The 20151-nt window shown below is 47.6% G+C and overlaps 1 protein-coding gene across 1 annotated transcript in view; it reads right to left on the reverse strand.

Annotated features, from left to right (window-relative positions):
• Positions 1–20151, reverse strand: part of SLC12A8 (solute carrier family 12 member 8) — a 131354-nt gene that overhangs the window by 22248 nt on the left and 88955 nt on the right. Inside the window, exons 6-9 of the mRNA XM_027107034.1 lie at positions 17359–17446; positions 15638–15725; positions 7425–7571; positions 818–1463 (exon numbers count right to left, since the gene is read on the reverse strand). Coding sequence (XP_026962835.1) covers positions 818–1463; positions 7425–7571; positions 15638–15725; positions 17359–17446 — 969 coding nt within the window. The remainder of the gene's footprint in view (positions 1–817; positions 1464–7424; positions 7572–15637; positions 15726–17358; positions 17447–20151) is intronic.

Raw genomic sequence — 20151 nt, forward strand, 5'->3', positions numbered from 1 at the left:
GGACATCTCCTTCTATGTCACCTGTCTCCTCCTCTCTGCCCACACTTGTCTGTACAGATCTCAGGAAGTAGGTTAACGGGCTTCAAATATAGGGAGACCTGGGTGTGATGTCCAGCTGTGCAAGGTATCAGCTCTGAGCATAGTATCGGTTTCATCTCTGTGACCTCACTGGGACTCAGAGTCTTCACCGGTAAAAGAGAAAATGCTAATATCTATTATATTACATGCAATAATATATGTAAAACACCTAGAATATGGAAGACTAAAAAATTCTGAGTTCTCTCTTTCTCTCGGAATTTCTCACGCCCCAGAAGCCTCCCTTTGAGAGTCTCTCCCTGTGTCTCTGTGCCTACAGATCTGAGGGAGCAAAGAAAAGCTGTGCTCCTAAAGCATATCTTCTTTCTCTCCATTCCCTCCTGCCTGGTTTGGGAGATTCACCTTCCAGAGACAAAACACACTGAGTCCTTGCCAGGCAGTTTGTCAAAACACATCTCCACTTCCCTTGAAAGGATAAACTGGTTTCATTCACGTTGGCTGATTTTTGAGTAAAATGAAATTAATATTTGATTATTAGCCATGGCTCCCAGCTCTAACATACAGGAGTAGCTAGAAATTTCTGTTCAAAATTAACTATCTATACCAGAGTAGAATTACAAAGTCAATTGATATCTGACCATAACTTTTAAAAGTAAATACCAAACAAAATTCACAAGGATTTTAAACCCAGCTATAAAATGAACTAAGGACTTGAAAGAGGGTTGTGATAACTGAGTAGTCACCCAAATTAGGAGGCCCCATGTGATTCCAAAGCACCCACCTTCTCTGCTCGGCCTGGGCTGATTACTGGGCTCAGGGATGAGTTGTTCTCCACAGGCTCCCCCAGGCCGAGCCCCTTCACTTCTGGAACGTGGCATGTTCCCATGGGGCCCCTGCCCCTCCCAGGAGGCAGTAGGCCACCCGTCACAGCCTTCAGGAGGGAAGGAAGCAGGAGACCTGGGGTCTAAGAGGAAGCTCTCTTGGAGGGTTCGCTTGGTGGCCTTCTTGGTCTTCCCCTTCTGATTCTCTGGGATCCCATGGCTCTCTCCTCCTCCGGGCTGGCCACTCGCAAGCTTCCTGGTTAGCTGGAGGAGCTGGTCCATGTCCTTGGTGAATTCTAGCAGAGTGCCCTCAGAGAGGTTCCAGGCAACGCCCTCAGAGCCACAGCTGGGAGCCTTCTCCAGGAGCAGGTGCTCAGAGCAGTGGAGAGCTCCCAGGCCCTCCCCGGGCACCGACTCAGGCACCTGTGGGAGGCTGCAGGCGCCCATGGACAGGGAGAAGTAAGAGTAGTCCACCGCGATGTATGTCAGCATGAAGTTGATGGTGACGATGGGGGCCAGGACGTTTACCTGACCCACAAGGACAAAGGCCATGGTCACCAAGCTGGTCAGGCAGATGGCAGCTACGGGTGTTTTACTTGGCCCTTTCTGCAGAAACAAAAATAACATGCAAGACCATGAAATTTCAGAAGAAAATCACAGTATTTGATAGAAACAACTCATAATGACTCAGCCACTTCTCCCATGTGACTCTTGGTGTGTTCCTAACTGTTCATCTACAAACTTGGGATCATGACATCCGACCCATGGGATTACTGTGAGATCAGAGCTAATGCACGTAAAATGCTTGACGCGGCCCTGGCACACAGTGGGCGCCCAACACATCCAACAGGCAGTAACTGTATTAGTAACCATTAATGTGGGACAATCCTATGGAACATGGATTTCACAAATATTTCTCCTTTTGTCTTTCACTGGGTTTAACACCAGCCTTGGAAATCAAAGAAGTGCAAAATTGATTCTTCCCATGCTTTAATGGAGAAAATGACCTGAACGGGAGCGGCAGACCCTGGAAGACAAAGCAGAATCACTGGTGGCTGAGGTGGGGGAATTCTGATACTAAACATGCACATGCATGTTCTCATACACACACATTTATGCACATCTGTTATTAATGGAGGGGGAGTATGGTGACTTTTAGAAGGACAGGAGTGGAGAAAATGCATTAACTCCATATAATCTGCCACTCCACAGAAGCTCTTCCTTACAGTCACTGACACAGTTCTTGGGCCAGAAGCAATAGTCGCTTCTCAGTCCTTATCTTCTTTGGCCTAAGGATTACATTTGACCCAGCTCCTCACTCCCTGGTCTCCTCGCTTCTCTTGGTTCATCTCCTTGTCATGGACTGCTCCTTAGTCTCTGTCGCTGGCCTCTCCACATCTCTGAAATCTGCATTTAGAGCAATCCCCAGCTCCATCCTCAGTCTATGTTCCCTTCTCTTCTCTGTCTATGTTCCCTCTCTAGGATTTCAATCAGGCTCATGGCTTCAAATACTAGCTTAATGCTCTCAGCTCCCAAATTTGAATCTCCAGCCTGAAATGTTCCCCTGAAATCCAGACTTAAATATTCAACTATCTGCTCAACATTTCCGGTTGCTGTCTAATAGGATCTCAAACCTAATATTTCCAAAACCAAACTGCTGATCCTCCAATGTCCTGCCTCTCAAATCTACTCCCCTGCAGCTTCTCCACCTCCGAAAATGGCCACTCCATCCTTCTAGTTGCTCAGTCAAGCAAAATTCTTGATGCCTCTTCTCACTCACTCATTCTCCTCCAGTAAATATTGTCAGTCTTACTCTCAGGATAGACACAGGATCTAACCACTGCTCCCATCTCCTTTATACCAGCACTCTGTGATGGAAGGGGCAGGCACGTCAGCCACTTTCAGATCTGACCCGTGAACCTCCCAGGTATGTTCCTCCAGCGCGTTCCCCTTACTGAGGGTTGGAACAGAGTGCAATCTTCAGAGTCACAAGATGAAGATAGTGAAGTCATCGTGGCCTGATTCTCTGAGGATCAGAGGCCCTGTTGACTTGAAACACCTTCCCTAGAACCTCAGAGTAAAATTTTTTTTAGAAAAAGGAGTAAAAATACATTTTATTGTTTTTGAAAATTACATTTTTGGGTATATTTGCTACAGTTATTTAGCATACTCTAACAATAAAACTACCAAGGATAAAATAAATCCTCATGAACTAACAAAAACTTAAAAGGAGGGTCCTAGGTAAGTGGAAGGAGGTCTTAGGTAAACTGTAGGAAATGCAAGTGGTCCAGGAAAGGACTTTGACAAGCGTGGGTTGGAAAGTGATAAAATAGTCACACATGAACTTCTGTTACCAAAAGACACATTAAGAAAAGTCAAGTCACAGAACGGGAAAAGATATTTGTGACACGTGTAACTGACAAAGGGTAATGCAGAATATACAAAGAATCCCTACAAAATAATTAGAAGACAGACAGCCCACTAAAAACAATGAGCAATTCCACGAATGGGTACGGGGTCTGCAAGAATGCCATACGTGAACAAGTCTACTACAAGAATGTTTGCCGCACTGTCTGTAACAGTCCCAAACTGGGACATAACATGACAGCAAGATGAGCAAATAAACTGCAGCCAATGAGGAAATGCTATATAGAGATGATAATAAACAAGACGCTATTACAAGCAAAAACACGGAGAAATCACATGCACATAATGATGTATGAAAGAAGCATGCCACATTCATATAAAGTTTAAAAAACAGGCAACACTGAACTAGGATGTAATCCAGAGGTGGCAAACCATGGCCCCTGGGCCAGATCTGGACACCATCTGTTTATGTATGCCCACGAGCTAAAGATGGTCTTACATTTTTAAAGAGTTAGGAAAAAAACCAAAGAAGAGTAATATTTTGTGACACCTGAAAATTACATGAAATTCTAATTTCAGTGTCTACAAATAAAGTTTTATTGGAAGACAGCCACACTTACCCCATTAGGGTACTGTCTGTGGCAACTTTCGAGCTACAACAGCAGAGTTGAGCAGTTGTGACAGAGTCCATAGGGCCTGCAAAGCCTGAAATATTTACTATTTGGCCCCTTTCAGAAAAAGTTTCCTGAGTAAAACCACAGAGAAAGCAAGGAAATTATCACAGGAATATGGATAGTAGCTTCCACAGTGAGAGGGACGGGGCTCCGACCAGAGAGGGTATGTGGAGGGGGGCATCAGGGGCTGGCAGTGTTCTTGGGTGGAGGTTACACGATGTTCACTTCATAGCCATTGTTTAAGCTGTTCATATTGGTTTTATGCCCTTTTCTGTATGCTGAATATACCTCAAAAAATTTTTAAAGTTTCCTCTCTCCCCCATTAAAAGAAAAAATGTACTAGTAAAATTTAATCATATGTAAAGAAGCTTCGACAAAAAATATTCCTCCAAAAGGCATGTGACAACTAGAGAAAATATTTGTAGTACATGTAACAAAGAAACAGCATCTGTCAATTCAGAAGAAAAAGATGAACAATCACAGAAAAAAAAAAATGCAAACGACTCTTAGGGGAAACGGTGTTCAACACCTTTCCTAATAAGGGTAATGCAGATCACAAGTATCTTAAGATGCCATGTCTCACCGCACAACTGGCAAAAATTCATACCTGACACTGAGCTGTAGACAGGCTCATCAGACACTGTGGTGCTCAGGCACGAGTGCAAATGGCGAGCCACACGCCCTGTGTCCAGATACGCACAATGATAAACCAAGCTCATAACCATTAAATCAAGTATGTTCTGTCTTCCTTCCTCGGCAAATATAACTTCAGGACGATGGGGAAGGCCAGGTTCAAGTTTAGAGTTCTGGCACTCCCCGGAGCTCCTCCCTGCAGGATCCAGCTCACTGCCCACTGGCAACTCTTGTCTTCCTAGACCACACTGCAGGGCGGGCTCACACCCACATGTGGATTCTCAGCCCACACCCTAGCCCTAAAATGGACAGGTTCAGGGAAGACGCCCTGGCAGACCCTGCATTTAGGCTGGGGGACATCTGGGAAGGAAATTCCAGGGTGTAGGATACCTGGACCATGGTCTAGAAGGTGGATATGGGATCTAGAAGGGCAGGTCCCCTTGACTTCATGAATTTCTTAGAGACCAGAACAGAGTCCTATAAAGCAGGGTCTTTTGGCCTGAATCTAACAGTCATGATGGCTATTGGGAAACAGGAACTCTCACACATCGCTGGTAGAAGTACAAAATGATACAAATTCCATGGAAGGTGTTTTGGCAAAATATCTATTAATGCTAAAAATGCACTTACCTTTTGATCAGCAAGCCCACTTATGAAAATTTATCCTATATCTATTTGCACATGTACAAAATTATACACATACACACACACACAAGAGTATCCTTTGTAGCACTGTTTACTGGAAGCCATACTATCTATAGGGAACTGGTTAATAAACTACAGAATATACACATGATGGAAAAAGAACGAGAAAGTTCTCTCTATATTTATGTGAAAAGATCGATTTCCAAGCTATATTATATGAAGAAAAGCAAGGTACAGAACAATGTATATAGAACACAATCTTTTTTTTTAAAACATGTTTATTGGAGTATAATTGCTTTACAGTGGTGTGTTAGTTTCTGCTGTATAACAAAGTGAATCAGCTATACATATACATATATCCTCATATCTCCTCCCTCTTGCATCTCCCTTCCACCCTCCCTATCCCACCCCTCTAGGTAGTCACAGAGCATGGAGCTGATCTCCCTGTGCTATGTGGTGCTTGCCCCTAGCTACATTTTACATTTGGTAGTGTATATATGTCCATGCCACTCTCTCACTTTGTCCCAGCTTACCCTTCCCCCTCCCCGTGTCCTCAAGTCCATTCTCTACGTCTGCGTCTTTATTCATGTCCTGCCCCTAGGTTCTTCAGACCATTTTTTTTTAGATGCCATATATATGTGTTAGCATACAGTATTTGTTTTTCTCTTTCTGACTTCCTTCACTCTATATGACAAGACTCTAGGTCCATCCACCTCACTACAAATAACTCAATTTTGTTTCTTTTTATGGCTGAGTAATATTCCGTTGTATATATGTGCCACATCATCTTTATCCATTCATCTGTCGATGGACACTTAGGTTGCTTCCATGTCCTGGCTATTGTAAATAGAGCTGCAATTAACAGTTTGGTACATGACTCTTTTTGAATTATGGTTTTCTCAGGGAATATGCCCAGTAGTGGGATTGCTGGGTCGTATATAGTTCTATTTTTTGTTTTTTAAGGAACCTCCATACTGTTCTCCATAGTGGCTATATCAATTTACATTCCCACCAACAGTGCAAGAGGGCAGAACCAGTCTTTGTAAAATTAGAAGAGAGAAGGATTCCTAAAAAACTAATAAAACCAGCTACTGGTAAGGCATGGGCGCAGATGAAGAAAGAGTAGGAGGACTCATGAAAGGAGCAAAAATTCTCAGGGTGCCTTTTATATCATTTTTAGTTTTGAACACTGTACACATATTATCTAATAAAAAATAAATGAAATTAAAATAGAATAAAAGGCATATAGCACATGGAAGGTACTAAAGATGACAGTCATTTGTCCTACCCGCCCATGCTGACTGGTGGATAAGAAGTGGAGGAAGGTAAAGGGAGGAATTAAAGGTGACTTGTAACTATGTGGCCCCAAACAAGAGGGGGGATGGGCATGGGAAGGGGGTGGGGAGGACCCCTGTGGTGTTCCAACCACATAGAAATCAACTACAGCTTGCAAAACACATGTTTGGAAAGTGGGGTTCTGTTTCTTTCTCCTGTCACCCCTTCGGTTTTAGGAATGTCTCATTTGATGGTTCCATGACTCAACCAAGTTGTATTAGGGTTTGGGCCGTGATGACTAACAGAGAGCCCAGAGACCGGAGGTGTGGGGAATCATCCTAAAGCAACCCCAAAGGGAAGGTGAACCTCCGGGATACAGTTAGAACTGCAAGGGCCAGCTCCCCTCCTCACGAAGAGGTTTTTCCCTCTAGGCTAAACTTGGAGGATCCAGAATTTATTTATTTATTTTTATTATTTTTATTATTTTTTGCAGTACACGGGCCTCTCACTGTTGTGGCCTCTCCCGTTGCGGAGCACAGGCTCCGGACGCGCAGGCTCAGCAGCCATGGCTCACGGGCCCAGCCGCTCCGCGGCATGTGGGATCTTCCCGGACTGGGGCACAAACCCGCGTCCCCTGCATCGGCAGGCGGACTCTCAACCACTGCGCCACCAGGGAAGCCCCAGAATTTATTTTTATTAAAGGTTGTGGCACTCCCTCTCCCTGCTGTGCAGGGTCCACAGTGCTACGGTGACGGTTAGCTAACCCAGCGCTAAAGAGCCCTAGGTGGTTGTGACATTGACAGACACTTTGTCCATTGGCCCCAGACTAAAGCAGCCAGAGGACAGGGGTGCATTCTTGTTTCTCCCCACCAGAAGCGGACCAGCGGCTCTTATCAGAAAGACTTAAGCAATTTATTGGCCAACGATCAGGTTAGTGGCAAAACGTACATTTCTCAAAGAAAAGGTCACTCACCCCTTGCCCCAGACAGGCCAGCGCAGGAATCACTTTCTCCTGGGCAATGCACTGCAGGATCCGGGGTGCTCCGTAGAGGCCTCCCATACAGGAGGCCAGGGACGAGATGTATAAGCCCAAAAGGAACAGGAAGCCCACCAGGGACACCTATATGAGGAAGCAGTTTCATTATCCAGTGTCAGAACCTGCTTACGTACCTTTTTCTCCCCTGGCACCCACCCCCCCACACCCCATCTGACCATACATCCTCTAGATTCAACATCCTGGATATATTTCCAATACCCCAGCCCCACCCCACTTCCTTGGCACTGCTACCATTTGAGTTTGACCCACCATCCCTTCTTGTACGGACTACACAGAGTGTAGTCACACTCAAACTGAGTGTGCGTCAGATTCATCCGGAGTGCTTGTTGAAACACGGATTTCTGGACCTTACCTCAGAGTTTCTGATTCAGTAGGTCTGGGGTAGGGCCCCTAATCTGGATTTCTAACAAGTGTCCAGGGGATGCTGATGCAGCTGGTCTGGGGACTATCCTTTGAGAACCACCACCACCAACAATGCTAAGTGGCTAAGCTCTGTCCCCAAGCCAAGCCTCTGCCAGTGTGACCTAAATGCACATCTGATCACGGTTCTCCATCCCCCCGACACACCTGGCTCTTCCTGGTCTGTGGCTCTTCCAGCCCCACACCCTGCACACTCAGAGTCTATCAGCATGATTTCTCTGCCTGCTGGAACCCTCTGTCCACACCCCTAAGCTACTCATCGTCTGTCTCTTAAACTCCGAGTTGTGCTTCAAGACTCAGCACAAATCTCCGCTCCTCCATGAGGCCACCCCCAGCCCGTCACCAGGTGTGCCTGGTGCGCCTCTGGGCTCCGCTGCACCTCAGCGTGAGGTTGGGGCACACCATCGCTTCCACTGGCTTCATTTCTGCAGGGCTCCCGTCTGGTTCATCCTGGTCCACTTGGTGCCAACACAGAAATATAAATGCTGAGCAAAAGAATGAGATCCAGGACGCACGTGGCCCAGAAAGCACCAACAACAGGTAGAATAAGAGAGGGCAGAGCTGTTCTGCTTCGTGTCACCTTGCACAGATCAGTGCTGCTGGCCATGCAGCTGTGTCCCACGCTGTCTGTCATGAATCTATCTCTCCCTCCTGAGCTGGACCTCATCTGTACCCACAGGGAAGTCTCTCTCTTTTCTTGAGTATTTGAGGTACCTTCTCCTTTCTACTTTACTTTAGGCAAATGCCCCGAAATGTGTACTCTAAGTGCTTCATCGTCCAACTATTACAGTTGGGTTAGATTTCGTTTTCAGTTTTGTTACTTACACCCTTCTCCATGAAGACTCTCCTCACCCCAGTTTTTGCTTCCTTGCTTTAGCAAATGCAGTGGGTCAGTGGCCTCAAGCTCTATGGAACACTGGCTAGACCTCTTTCCTGGCCCGTAAATTATCACCAGAAACCGGCATCAGCCAGGATTCTCGACCGGAAATATTCTTTTTAACAAAAATTTTTTAAACTTTATTTTAATTAATTATTATTATTTTTTTGGCTGAGTCGGGCCTTAGTTGCGGCACACGGGATCTGTCGTTGCAGCACGCAGGCTTCTCTCTAGTTGTGGCACGCAGGTTTTCTCTCTCTAGTTGTGGCACGTGGGCTCCAGGGTGCGTGGGCTCTGTAGTTTGCGGAGCGTGAGCTCAGTAGTTGTGGCGCGCGGGCTTAGTTGCCCCGCGGCATGTGGGATCTTAGTTCCCCGACCAGGGATCGAACCCACGTCCCCTGCGTTGGAAGGCGGATTCTTTACCCCTGGACCATCAGAGAAGTCCATGGAAATATTTTTTTAAGAATATATTCATAGGCTACTAGAAGGGTCACAGGATCGGTCGTCAGGAGACTGAAAGATCAGGCTCGGGTAAAGGCGAGACCCAAGGCTGGAGGCGCATTCAGACCCCTGAACAGGAGCAGTCTGACCAAGCTGCGACCAGCACCTGCTGCCCTAAAGATGAATCCTCACCATACCTTTATCTTTGCCTCATTCATTACATTTGGAGCATCTGATGGGCCCAGCCTCAGTCACATGCCCTACCAGGGCCACAAAGGGACAGGCAAGGGAGAGTCTGGTCATTTGGACTCCTATAATATTAAATGGGGCTCACTCCCTTCAAGCCCTCACACAGGGGGGATAACCCCCAAATGGTCAGGGAGGACAGAAGTTTGATGGACAAGACTAAGGTCCACTATAGAGCCTACATTTTCCTTAATTCAGTGTGGATGACTTCTCCCTGAATGCATGGCCTCATCTTGATCCCCAATGAATCTCTCCTCTTTTCTTCAATGTCACGGGTATCTTACAACTATCCCACTCACACCCTTCTTACCACTTTACTACTAGAAGAAATTAACGTCATCTAACGTTTCCCTCACTTCATCTGTATGCTCCCATGGCACGTTATTTCCTGCCCTGTGGTGCAGTTAATTACGCTCACGGCCCATCTTGCCAGCGGGCCATAAACTTCTGAGTCTCGTGCATCTTGGCCCCTCCCTGCCACACCTGAGTCTGGCGCACAGGGTTCAGCAACTGCCCGCTGAAGTCATAAAGCTTCACGGCTTCGCTGTGACTCATGCCCTGGATGTCTTATAAAATTGTCAGATAAACTGGTCCCAGTATCAATCCCTGATCCATGCTGAGATACAATCATCCATCTGTAACCTTTGTTTCTGTCTGTTGACTTTTTTTCTTTTAATGGACTCTGTGATGAAATTTTATCAAAAGCTTTTTTTGGAAAATCTGACCCAGTAGTTCTCCACTCTGGCTATACACGAGTCACCCCAGAAGTTCTGCTTTAATTAGTATATGGGACACAGACGTGGTTGATTTCTCAAAAGGCCTCCAGTGATTCTAACGTGCAGTGAGGGTGAAAGCCACTGGGCATGGTACACTGTCTTCATTGCATCCTCCCCTCAGAGAATTCTCCAGCACAGGCAGGCATGGTATTTCCTTGCAGAAATTTTACTGCTTCTTAACCAAAAGCTTATATACATTTGAGTTAAAAAAAAAAATTCTTGGGACTTCCCTGGTGGTACAGTGGTTAAGAATCCGCTTGACAATGCAGGGGACACAGGTTGGATCCCTGGCCCGGGAAGATCCCACATGCTGTGGAGCAACTAAGTCTGTGCACCACAACTACTGAGCCTGCGCTCTAGAGCCCGTGAGCCACAACTACTGAGCCCGTGTGCCACAACTACTGAAGCCCGCGCACCTAGAGACTGTGCTCCACAACAAGAGAAGCCACTGCAGTAAGAAGCCTGCACACTGCAACAAAGAGTAGTCCCTGCTCACCACAACTAGAGAAAGCCCACACGTAGCAACAAAGACCCAACACTGCCAAAAATAAATAAACAATTAAAAAAAAAATCTTTTTCAGGGACTTTCCTGGTGGTCCACAGCGGTTAAGACTTGGTCTTGCAATGCAGGGGACACAGTTCAACCCCCGGTCGGGGAACTAAGATCCCACCTGCCGCAGGGCAACTTAAGCCTGCACGCCACAACCAGAGAGCCCACGTGCTGCAACTGCAGAGCCCACACACTCTGGAGCCTGCATGCCACAACCAGAGAGACTCTGCGTGCTGCAACTAATAAGCCCGTGTGCTCTGGAGCCTGCGTGCCACAACTAAGACCCGACACAGACAAAAAAATAATAATAATAAAAATAAATAAATAAATATATAAAAATAATTCTTTTTCATTTATAGCCTGCCCATTTGCAGTGGACATGAGTGGGAAGAAGACTGCCCAGGTTGGCATCCTTCAGTGATGGAACTGACCAGAGGAAGTCTCTGGCAACATGAGATTGTGATATGGTGACCTCCGTCCTGGCCAGCCTCCCCACAAATGCTCCCCAGGATCCCTGCAGAGCCCTGGGGCTGAGGGCCAAAGGGACAACTGTCCAGGTGTCAATTGTGGACTTACGTCCAGTTTGTCAATTGTGTTTCCAATGGCCTGCTCACTTGCCACTCTTTTATATAAAACTGTTATTCAGTCAATTTTCTGAAAAATAAATGAAATGTTGGTCCTCGTGGTTGGATATATTATAACAACTCCATTCTCTCTCTCTCTCCCACCTGAGTCCTGCCCCTTCCTTTCTCTCATCCATCCACCCATGTAGGGAGCATTTCCTGAGGACCGTGTAGAAATACTGGCATAGGGCAAGGTTTTACAGGTGCAACAGTAAACTCCACAGCTTTGCTCCCAGCTGCGCAGAATGTAATCATTTTCTCTATTTATATGGGGCTGTAAACTTGCTATCTGTGCCACTGGAGGTGGAAGTAAGAATCTATTTGAGCAGATGTGTGTCAACAGTTCTTTAGGAAAAAGTAAAATGTGCCCTTCTGTCTTCCACCGGCGTGAGTCACCACAAAAAGCTGTCTTTCTAAAACATTATCTGGGGTGTGAACTACCCTAATTTCTCGTTTCGTAACTACTGATGAAAATCATTCATTCGGCTCTCTGCTCTTGGTATTTGATCCCAGCTCCCATTGGCGCTCCAGTCATTGAGAGAGCCCACCAACCTACTGGCTGATCTCTTCTCTTGAAGGACTGAATATAAAGGCATTTCCAAGGTACTCACTCTGCCTTACCTAATTCCTGCGGCCCCTGGACATTACTGAGGAGTACATCCTGACACCTGTACGATCCCAAATGTATGACTGTGGCGATGCCTCAGCAGTTCCCTCTTTCTGGAGACATGAGTTTTCTAACACTGTCCTCATTCCATGAGTTGACCAACTTCGCAACTTTCAGGCAAGTTTTCTCTCTCACTTGATAGACACTTTCCAGAAGGAAACAAAGTCGGCTTCACTTCCTGAGAGGCAGAGCCGTGTCCACGATGGAGAGCAGAGGACAGGCAGGTGGGGCTGGGTGGCGGATGCTGGGCTGGGCTCACCCCGCCAGCCGCGAGCCCTGCCTCACCCCGACTTCCCAGGCGTAGCTTGTGAACGTGGGAAGCCGTGACTGTCTAATCCAAGAGTGACGAGCGTTTTCCCCGTAGGATACCCCACGTTTCACAAACATGCTTTGCGGATACTGTTCCTACTTAGTCTGTTCTTTTTTTGCTAGTTAGCAAGCCCCAGGGCTCCTAAAATACTTGGTCTTTTTGATGTGTAATAAACATTTTTTCTTGGGCTGCATACAAGTTTATTCTGAAAAAATTATTCAATCTGTTTCATTTTACCCCTACTAATACCTGCTCTTTATACAACTCCTTTTTCTATAACCCAATAACATTGGGATTGACACTTTGGGGGCTTTTCCTATTCAGTTAAACATGTGGATTCACAGGAAAAAATCTCCCCACCCCAAAATGTGTCCTACCTGTAAGGGTGTCCCCACAAGGAGTGTGTAGGGAGTCAAAATGTAATAAGCACCTACCATGCACCAGGTATCGTGCTTTACACGGATTACCTCAGAGCCACCTTGACGTACTCGGGGATTTTTAGAAAGTGTAACATTAGTGAGACTGACACCCAACATCCAGGAAAACGTTCCTCTGGGGTAGGGATATAAAGTGAAAAGAAACTTCTGAGAGGAACCATGGGCTGGGAAGCCAAATAATTAGAAATAGATCAGAGAAGCTGCAGGAAACCCAGAAAGAAACAGATGAACGGACCCGCTGCAGGTCAGTGGAAAGGAATCCAGGGCAGCCAGCGGCCACTGAAGGTAAGTGTTCTGGCAGAAAAAGCTCGCGAGTAAGAGAGGGACGTGCTCAGAGGAGCTTCACGAGGAGGAACGCCAAGGGGTGGATGCTGGAGGTCTGTGCCCAGCCCTCGGGGCACACAGACCGGACGGAAGAGGCCTTGCTTCCTTGGGCCCAGGATTGCTCAGAGATGGGCCAGCTCAGAACCCAGGCCACAGCTAAGATGTGAGGGAGAGATGAGCAGTTTATTAAAACCACATCGGGGTGGCAGGTGTCAAGGGACCACGTAAGGAGGCCACACCTGTACCTGCCAGCCTCTCGTGCTGTACCCTCCCATCCTCCAGGTGCCATGAGTACAATTGTCTGTGGCCCAACTTACTGCCCAAGTATAGTCCCTGCTCTGCAGCCGGGTCAGTCCCAAGGAGGGATGCCGAAGGGCAAGAAGGGAGAAAAGCCGGGTTTCATGGCTTTGTGGGGAAAATCCCACATGGTCCCCTTTGTAGGGGACCACAGCGGGCAGTGCACCAGGGCACTGCTGCTGTGGAGCTGCCCTGGTTGGTTCCGTCTCTGTTCCCTCACTTGCTGCGCTGGCCCCTGCTTGCTACTGACAATCAAGAACTCCATCTTTTCTTTCTTTCATAGGTTTCACAACAGCCTGTTCCGGGAAACAGTCTCTTGTCCTCTCCAAAAACCAACTGTCCACCCTCACCTGGTATGCGCGTAGTGACATTCCCACGTGCATTTGCCAGGCACGGTTTGGCAGGTGTCCCCAGCCACAGAAGGGCTTGCCTGCCTAGCTGTTTTAGTGCCTGGGACAGGTGGCATTTCAGACAAACTCCACCCCCTCCCTGACCCCATTCACGAGTCTATTATTAGTGGTGGAATCTCCACTCCACGAAGTCTGCCCTGCGCTGTCCGTGGAGACGCTCTTACACGCTTGCTGATGTGGCCTTCCTCGGACACAGGCTGCCTAGGCTCCCACACCCCCATTCTTAGCTTCCCCGCAAAGCCGGGGAAGGAGCTGAGAGAGGAGACCCCGCCCAGGGATCACTGCCCTCCCTCCATCCAGATCAGAGTCTCTGGTGGTTGAAGGGACCTCCGTGGGGGAATCCACGAGGAAGAACCGGCTTGTGAAGGGGCAGAGCTAGCTGGCCACTGGCATGGTGCAGACAGCAGCTGGCAGCTCCCTCAGGCCAAGGCCCAGCTGCTCCTGGAGGCCTTTAATCCCTCTGATGTGGCCAAGCTTTTCATTCCACAGTTAGAGAAGAGGCCCCTGGGAGATGAAATGCAAGACGGCAGCGAGCACGGAGATATAAGTGGGGGAAGCTGATGTTGATTCCTCCCCTGAGAGTAAACCTTGCTCGCCTGCGGTGGCGGGGGGCGGATCTAGGACCTTGGGCCCTGGGAGGTGGGTGTCAGCGCTTTCACTACTCAAACCGCTCCCCCTTTTAAAACCTGCTTACACGGTAAGGCCAAGACCCCCCATCCCCCCAAAACAAATATCACCCTGACACCGGCGTCTACATGCCTGAAAAAGAAACCTGTGGCAATGTGAAAATCAAGCCCAAACGTAGCTGTAAAATGTAGTTCAGAGTTTCCGGCCCCAGGTTGCCCCAAGCAGCGCCCCTCCATGTGTCTGCAAGGCTGCTTTGCAAAGCCTCACACCAGAGAAAAGGGTACTTTCTCCTACATATGAGCAGTGCTACTCAGGAGTTAACCGAGTAAGAAAACCTCCCTGGCCTGGCGCATCTCTCTGATGCACGACAGCAATCTCAGGGCCCACTTTTCCCCCAGGGAACTGATGGGAAGATAGGAGTTTTGGGGGATTTCCAGAAGAATGTGTGGAAGTCTTATTCTCCTGGGTTCTAGAGACGCCAAGTGAGTGTCCTTGACTGTCACATGACCTCCAGCCTGTTCCAGGGCTGCTGTGGAACATCAGGAATTCGCTAATCTTCTGCGGACAGAGGGTGCAGGGCTCAGGGAACAGATACTGAAGCCAAATCCACCCGGGGCCACCTCCCTGGGGAGCCCGAGGGGACAAGGGGCCTCCAGCCCTGCCTCTCACCGCCCTTCACCTTGGCGCTGGGCTTCCGCCATCTGCCTCCACCTTGCCACCCTCTTTTCCGTCCATCAGCCTCCTCCTTCCTACCCGTTTCTTGCAAGTAGCACTTCCTGCTTGTGGTGGAAGGGGAGGCTATTGGCAAAAATGAAGGGCTGCTGGAGCTCGGGATTTCGGGGGACCAGATTGTTTCTGCCCTGATTTTTGACATGAAGGGATGCTTGTGTCCCCATTACTTAGCACCTGCATGCATGTGCCTTTTCAGGTGTTGTTACCCGGGTCTAGGGATCCATACGAAGGACCTGCATCTTCCCCATGGTTTTGGCCCCTGTACTTCAGTCCTGAGCCCGAGACTACATGGATCCCCAGGCAGGGCTGCAAGGGGGAGGCAGCCACTGCTGCTCAGAGCCGATCAGTGACCCCGCGGCCTGAGCCTGTCGGGCAGTGCAGGACTCACCCACCTTTTCTGCTATCAGGAAGTCATAGCGAAGGGCCCCTCGGGTGCAGATGGCGCCCAGCAGGAGGACAAAGACGATGTACAGAAACCACCTGCAAGAAACCCAAGAGCGGAGCAGAGCTGCCACCTGCCCTCGCCCAGCCCCATCCCAACCCACCCCACCCCACTCAGCCTACGGGTTCCCAAGGAGACCTGTCCCAGAGGACAGAGAAAGGCCCATCACGAAGCCTCCCCAGCTGGTCTGGGGGGCACTTCCAGTACTTCTTCTCCTCTAGCATATTTCATACACATACACACACACACACACACACACACACACACACACACACACACACACACCTGCACACACATCTATATAAACGTATCATTGTTTTGCCTCTTTCTTACATTACAGAGATTGTTGGGGGTGAGCAGCGGCCCACCAGGCCTCTAGGTGGCCAGGATGCAGGCCAGGGCTGACTGGTAGCCCTGCACCCCATTATCCTGCAGCAGAACAAGCTGATTATCTTTCAGGCCTCGGAGGCCTGCTGTTCCTTGGCCCCCAGGTGACAGAGAGCCAAGCCGAATGTGAAAGGCCAGCAGGGACCTGGCTCTGCCCTCAGATGCCCTGTGACCTCGATCAAGTCACATGACCCCTGCGGCCTCATCCCCATCTGGACAGCGGGAGGATGGGCTAAAGGCTCCTCCCGGGACCTCCCAGCTGTGACCAAAAACGAGACAGGGCTCTTTCTTTCCCTTCCTGCCTGACACCCAACCTTCTCTCTGTCAGCCTCATTTTCTTCCCGACGAGATCACCTTATTTAGCACAAAACAGAGACAGGTGCTGTGTACCTGGCTAGAAGCAACAGTGCCATCATGACAAGCTAAAAGCAAACACAGCATTGGTGAAACAGACACAGTAATATTTTTTAAAACATCACAGTTAAAATAATACAGGCACTTTAACCCTTTTGGGCCCTTGTCATGTCTGGGATCTCATTACCTTTCACACCTACCCAGTGAAGGCAGAGGAGCTTCTTCCCGTGTACAGAGAGAAAACAGAAGATTCTAGAAGGTCAGAAACAGACCCAAGGCACCCAGCCTGCTTGCGTGGGTGGCAGAGTGCGAACTAAAATAGGGACGCCTGACAGCCTTGCGGCAGTGCCAGGGAGGCGAGCTGGGGGAAGAGGAGAGTCAGCCTCTGAGCTCCTACTACGTGCTGTTACACACAGCATCTCCTCCACAATCTACGGGGCACCCATGTTCTCATTACCTCCATTTTACAGAGAAGAAAAAGGAAGCTCAGCAAGTTAAGTAAATTGCCTGAAGTCACACAGCCAACCAGCGGCTGGGCTGGGATGTAAATCGTAGTCTGTCTGACGGCAAAATTCTTCCTCTTTATATTCCCTGCAATGACCCTGGAAACTCAAAGGTTACAAAATGCCCAAGTTCAAAATGGGGGTGGGGGAGGGGGAGGGACAGGAGTCTGAGGAAAAAGGAAAGAAAGGATTTCATCTTGGTTAACAGCCCTCCTCCTTGCTGCATTCCCAGGCAGCGGGTAGGAAAGGGCAATCGTCTGAACCCACCAGACGTGAATTTTCCAGCTGGCTGAGTGTTAAAAGGAGGATTGGAATATAGAATAGATAGGTCACTGTTGGGGCACTCTTAGAACTAAAGGAACAATCCCCTCTTTTGCCTGGGGTTCTCTCTCCCTCTCTCCAGATGATTGCCACCAGGGGAACTTACGAGATGCCAACAGCTGCTAGGGAGCCCAGGGGGATGCTGGCAGCAGGCTCCCTGAGGTCGCCCCCCATGTTGAAGCCGGCCATGACTCCTGAAAGACACCCAGATGGGAGAGAAGGGTGAGCTGCATACTCCACGAATCATCTGCCCCTCCTCGGGGCCCTCTCCTGGAAGGGATCCCAGGGCCAAGCCCTCCCATATGCAGCTCTGCAAACTGCACTTCTCAATCTCCCCTGGCAACTGGGGAGGCATCCTCGAGGCATGAAAGGGACCTTTGTGGGTTGGGTGAGTTCGGGAGGAAAGCCCCATTGGCTTCAAAAGCATCTTATGGCCCAGTGCAAAGTAATGAGGGCCAGGGAGACGTCTGGCAGGCCACACAAAGGTCCCAAGGCCACATGCTGAGCTCTGAGCTCTGCTTTCCAGATGGACAACATCCAGGAGAGGCTCCGCCTTAGCAAAGTACCCACCACTGCCTGCTCAGCAGAGTTCCTTTCCTCTGCTGCCCACAGACTACACTGGGGTTCAGGGGTCCCAGGGGCAGGTCTCAACCAATATTCGGAGCCAGCTACCATGTTCAAAGCTCCTGAGCTGCCAAAGGGCTCTAAACAAACTCCAAAGAACCATCCTGATGCTACCAACACTGAGTGGCGAGCTCCTTTTCATCATGGACTCTATTCCCCATGAACACGCGTGAAAAGCAGTTAGTCACGATAAGGAGGAACAGCACAGTGCGGGACGGTGAGGACATCGCTTCAGTCCAAACACACACACACAGGAAACCAACAAGACAATGTGCTCTGAACATCACAGGTGGGTCCAGCCCACATGCGCTCTACAAGCCCACAGGAGTGGGTGCATCTTGAACGTGGACTTGAAGGAAGATTTGCAAGGGCTTAGGGAGAGGAATGGGTCTAACCCCGTCATTACAGATTTATGAACCCTTTGAACCTGACAGAGCCTGTGTTAAGCACTCTTCGTGCATTTTTTATCTCGTTTAATCCTCACAACCACCACATCAGAAAAGTAGAATTATTTCCCCAATTTTATAGAAAAGGAAACAAGTGCTCAAAGAGGTTAATTAAAATAGCCTCCACACATTTAGTAAGTGGCAAAGCTAAGATTCAACCCTGGTCTGTGTGATTCCAAAAATTGTACTCTTAACGCCCTTGCTATAATGCTTGAGGGAACTCAAGTGCAGTGGAGTGAAGTGAAAGTTTGCGCCCAGAAAGTTAAAGCAGAGCTATTTCATAGAGTACTGTGAATGTTGGACCAAGGCGGGGACCTGCATAAACTTTGACCCAGCAATTCCACTACTAGGGTTGTATCCTAAGTAAACAGTCAAGGATATGAGTAAAGATTTATCCAAAAATGTTTATAAATGCTTGTTTATAATAGTGAAAATTATAAACAACCTAATGTCTAAAAATAGAGGATTGGCTAAATATGTGATGATACATCTTTCAATAAATACCAGGTCACCATTATTGTCAGGGATACGCTGTGACATCAAAAGAGATTTCAAAGCTATCGCTTCAATTTCAGAGGCATATTCTAAAGCAGGACATATGGTATGATGCTATTGTTATAAAAGAAAAAAAAAACAGATAAATAGATGTGTAGAGAAATGAAAAAGGAACTAGAAAATGTTTCAAAATCTTAACAATGTTATTGCTGGGTGATGGAAAAACAGATCATTTTCTATTTTATTGTCTATCTCTACTTTCTTAATTTTCTATAGTGATCATTTTGAAATAAGGGAAAAGTAATTCTTAAAGGTCTTTTTGTTTAAAATAGCATGTTAGGCACATTTTCTTTCTTCTCATTCCCCTCCCTCCCAAGATCCTATTAAAAGGGTAGTTAAGGGGGAAAATGGATACATGCCTATAAGCAAAGAGCCTTAAGTAGATGAAAAGTTTCTACAAATGTCTGGAACATAGAAAATAGAGAAAATGATACACAATAAAAGGGAAGGAAAAGAAAGCCTTGGAATGTTTCTCTAGAAGATCTAAAGAAACTGCCCAAGGAAAACCAGGGCCGCTAGTGTGGATGTTCACACCCCATATGAAGCCCTCCTCAAGAGCCAGCCACACCCACAAATGTGCTGCCGTCAGCTCTCCCATGAAGGAAGAACCCCATCAGGGAGACAGACCCGCATACACTATAGCAGGGGACCCACACCAGCAACCAAAGATCGCCAAGTGTGTAACAAAACCCAGCAACAAATACACAGATACATGCATGATAAAAACAGAACCACCTGGGCTGGAAGAAACATACAAATCAGGACACAGAAGAGAATTCTGAAGAAAACACTAATAAGTGGCCCCAGACACATCCAAGAAGAATATTCTACCTATAAAGTGAGATGCTATGAAAAACAAAAAATAATCTAAGAACAAGAAAAAAGTTTTGGAAATTAAAAACATGATCACTAAAACAAAAACTGCAGTGGAAGATCTAGAAGATAAAGTTAAGTTAATACCCCAGAATTTAGAACAGAAAAATAAAGGGGTAGAAATTTTGAGCAAAGAATAGGAGAAATAGAGGAGAAATCTTGGAGTTACAACATCCAACTAACAGGAGAGAACAGAGAGAGAGAACAGAGAAAATAAAAGAAAATAACCAGGTAGCAATAAAAATAAATGTCTTCAAACTGAGGCAGACAAAAGTCTGTATGTTGAAATATCCCATAAAGTAAACAACAACAAAAAAGTCCACACCTAAATGCATCATTGTGCAATTTCAGGAGAAATCCTAAATATTTCCAAAGATTAAAAACTGAACACTTACAAAGGA

The sequence above is a fragment of the Aethalodelphis obliquidens genome, unplaced genomic scaffold (genome assembly GCF_003676395.1).
Source record: "Aethalodelphis obliquidens isolate GAN/ISIS:26980383/991018 unplaced genomic scaffold, ASM367639v1 scaffold1, whole genome shotgun sequence".
Lineage (NCBI taxonomy): Eukaryota > Metazoa > Chordata > Mammalia > Artiodactyla > Delphinidae > Aethalodelphis > Aethalodelphis obliquidens.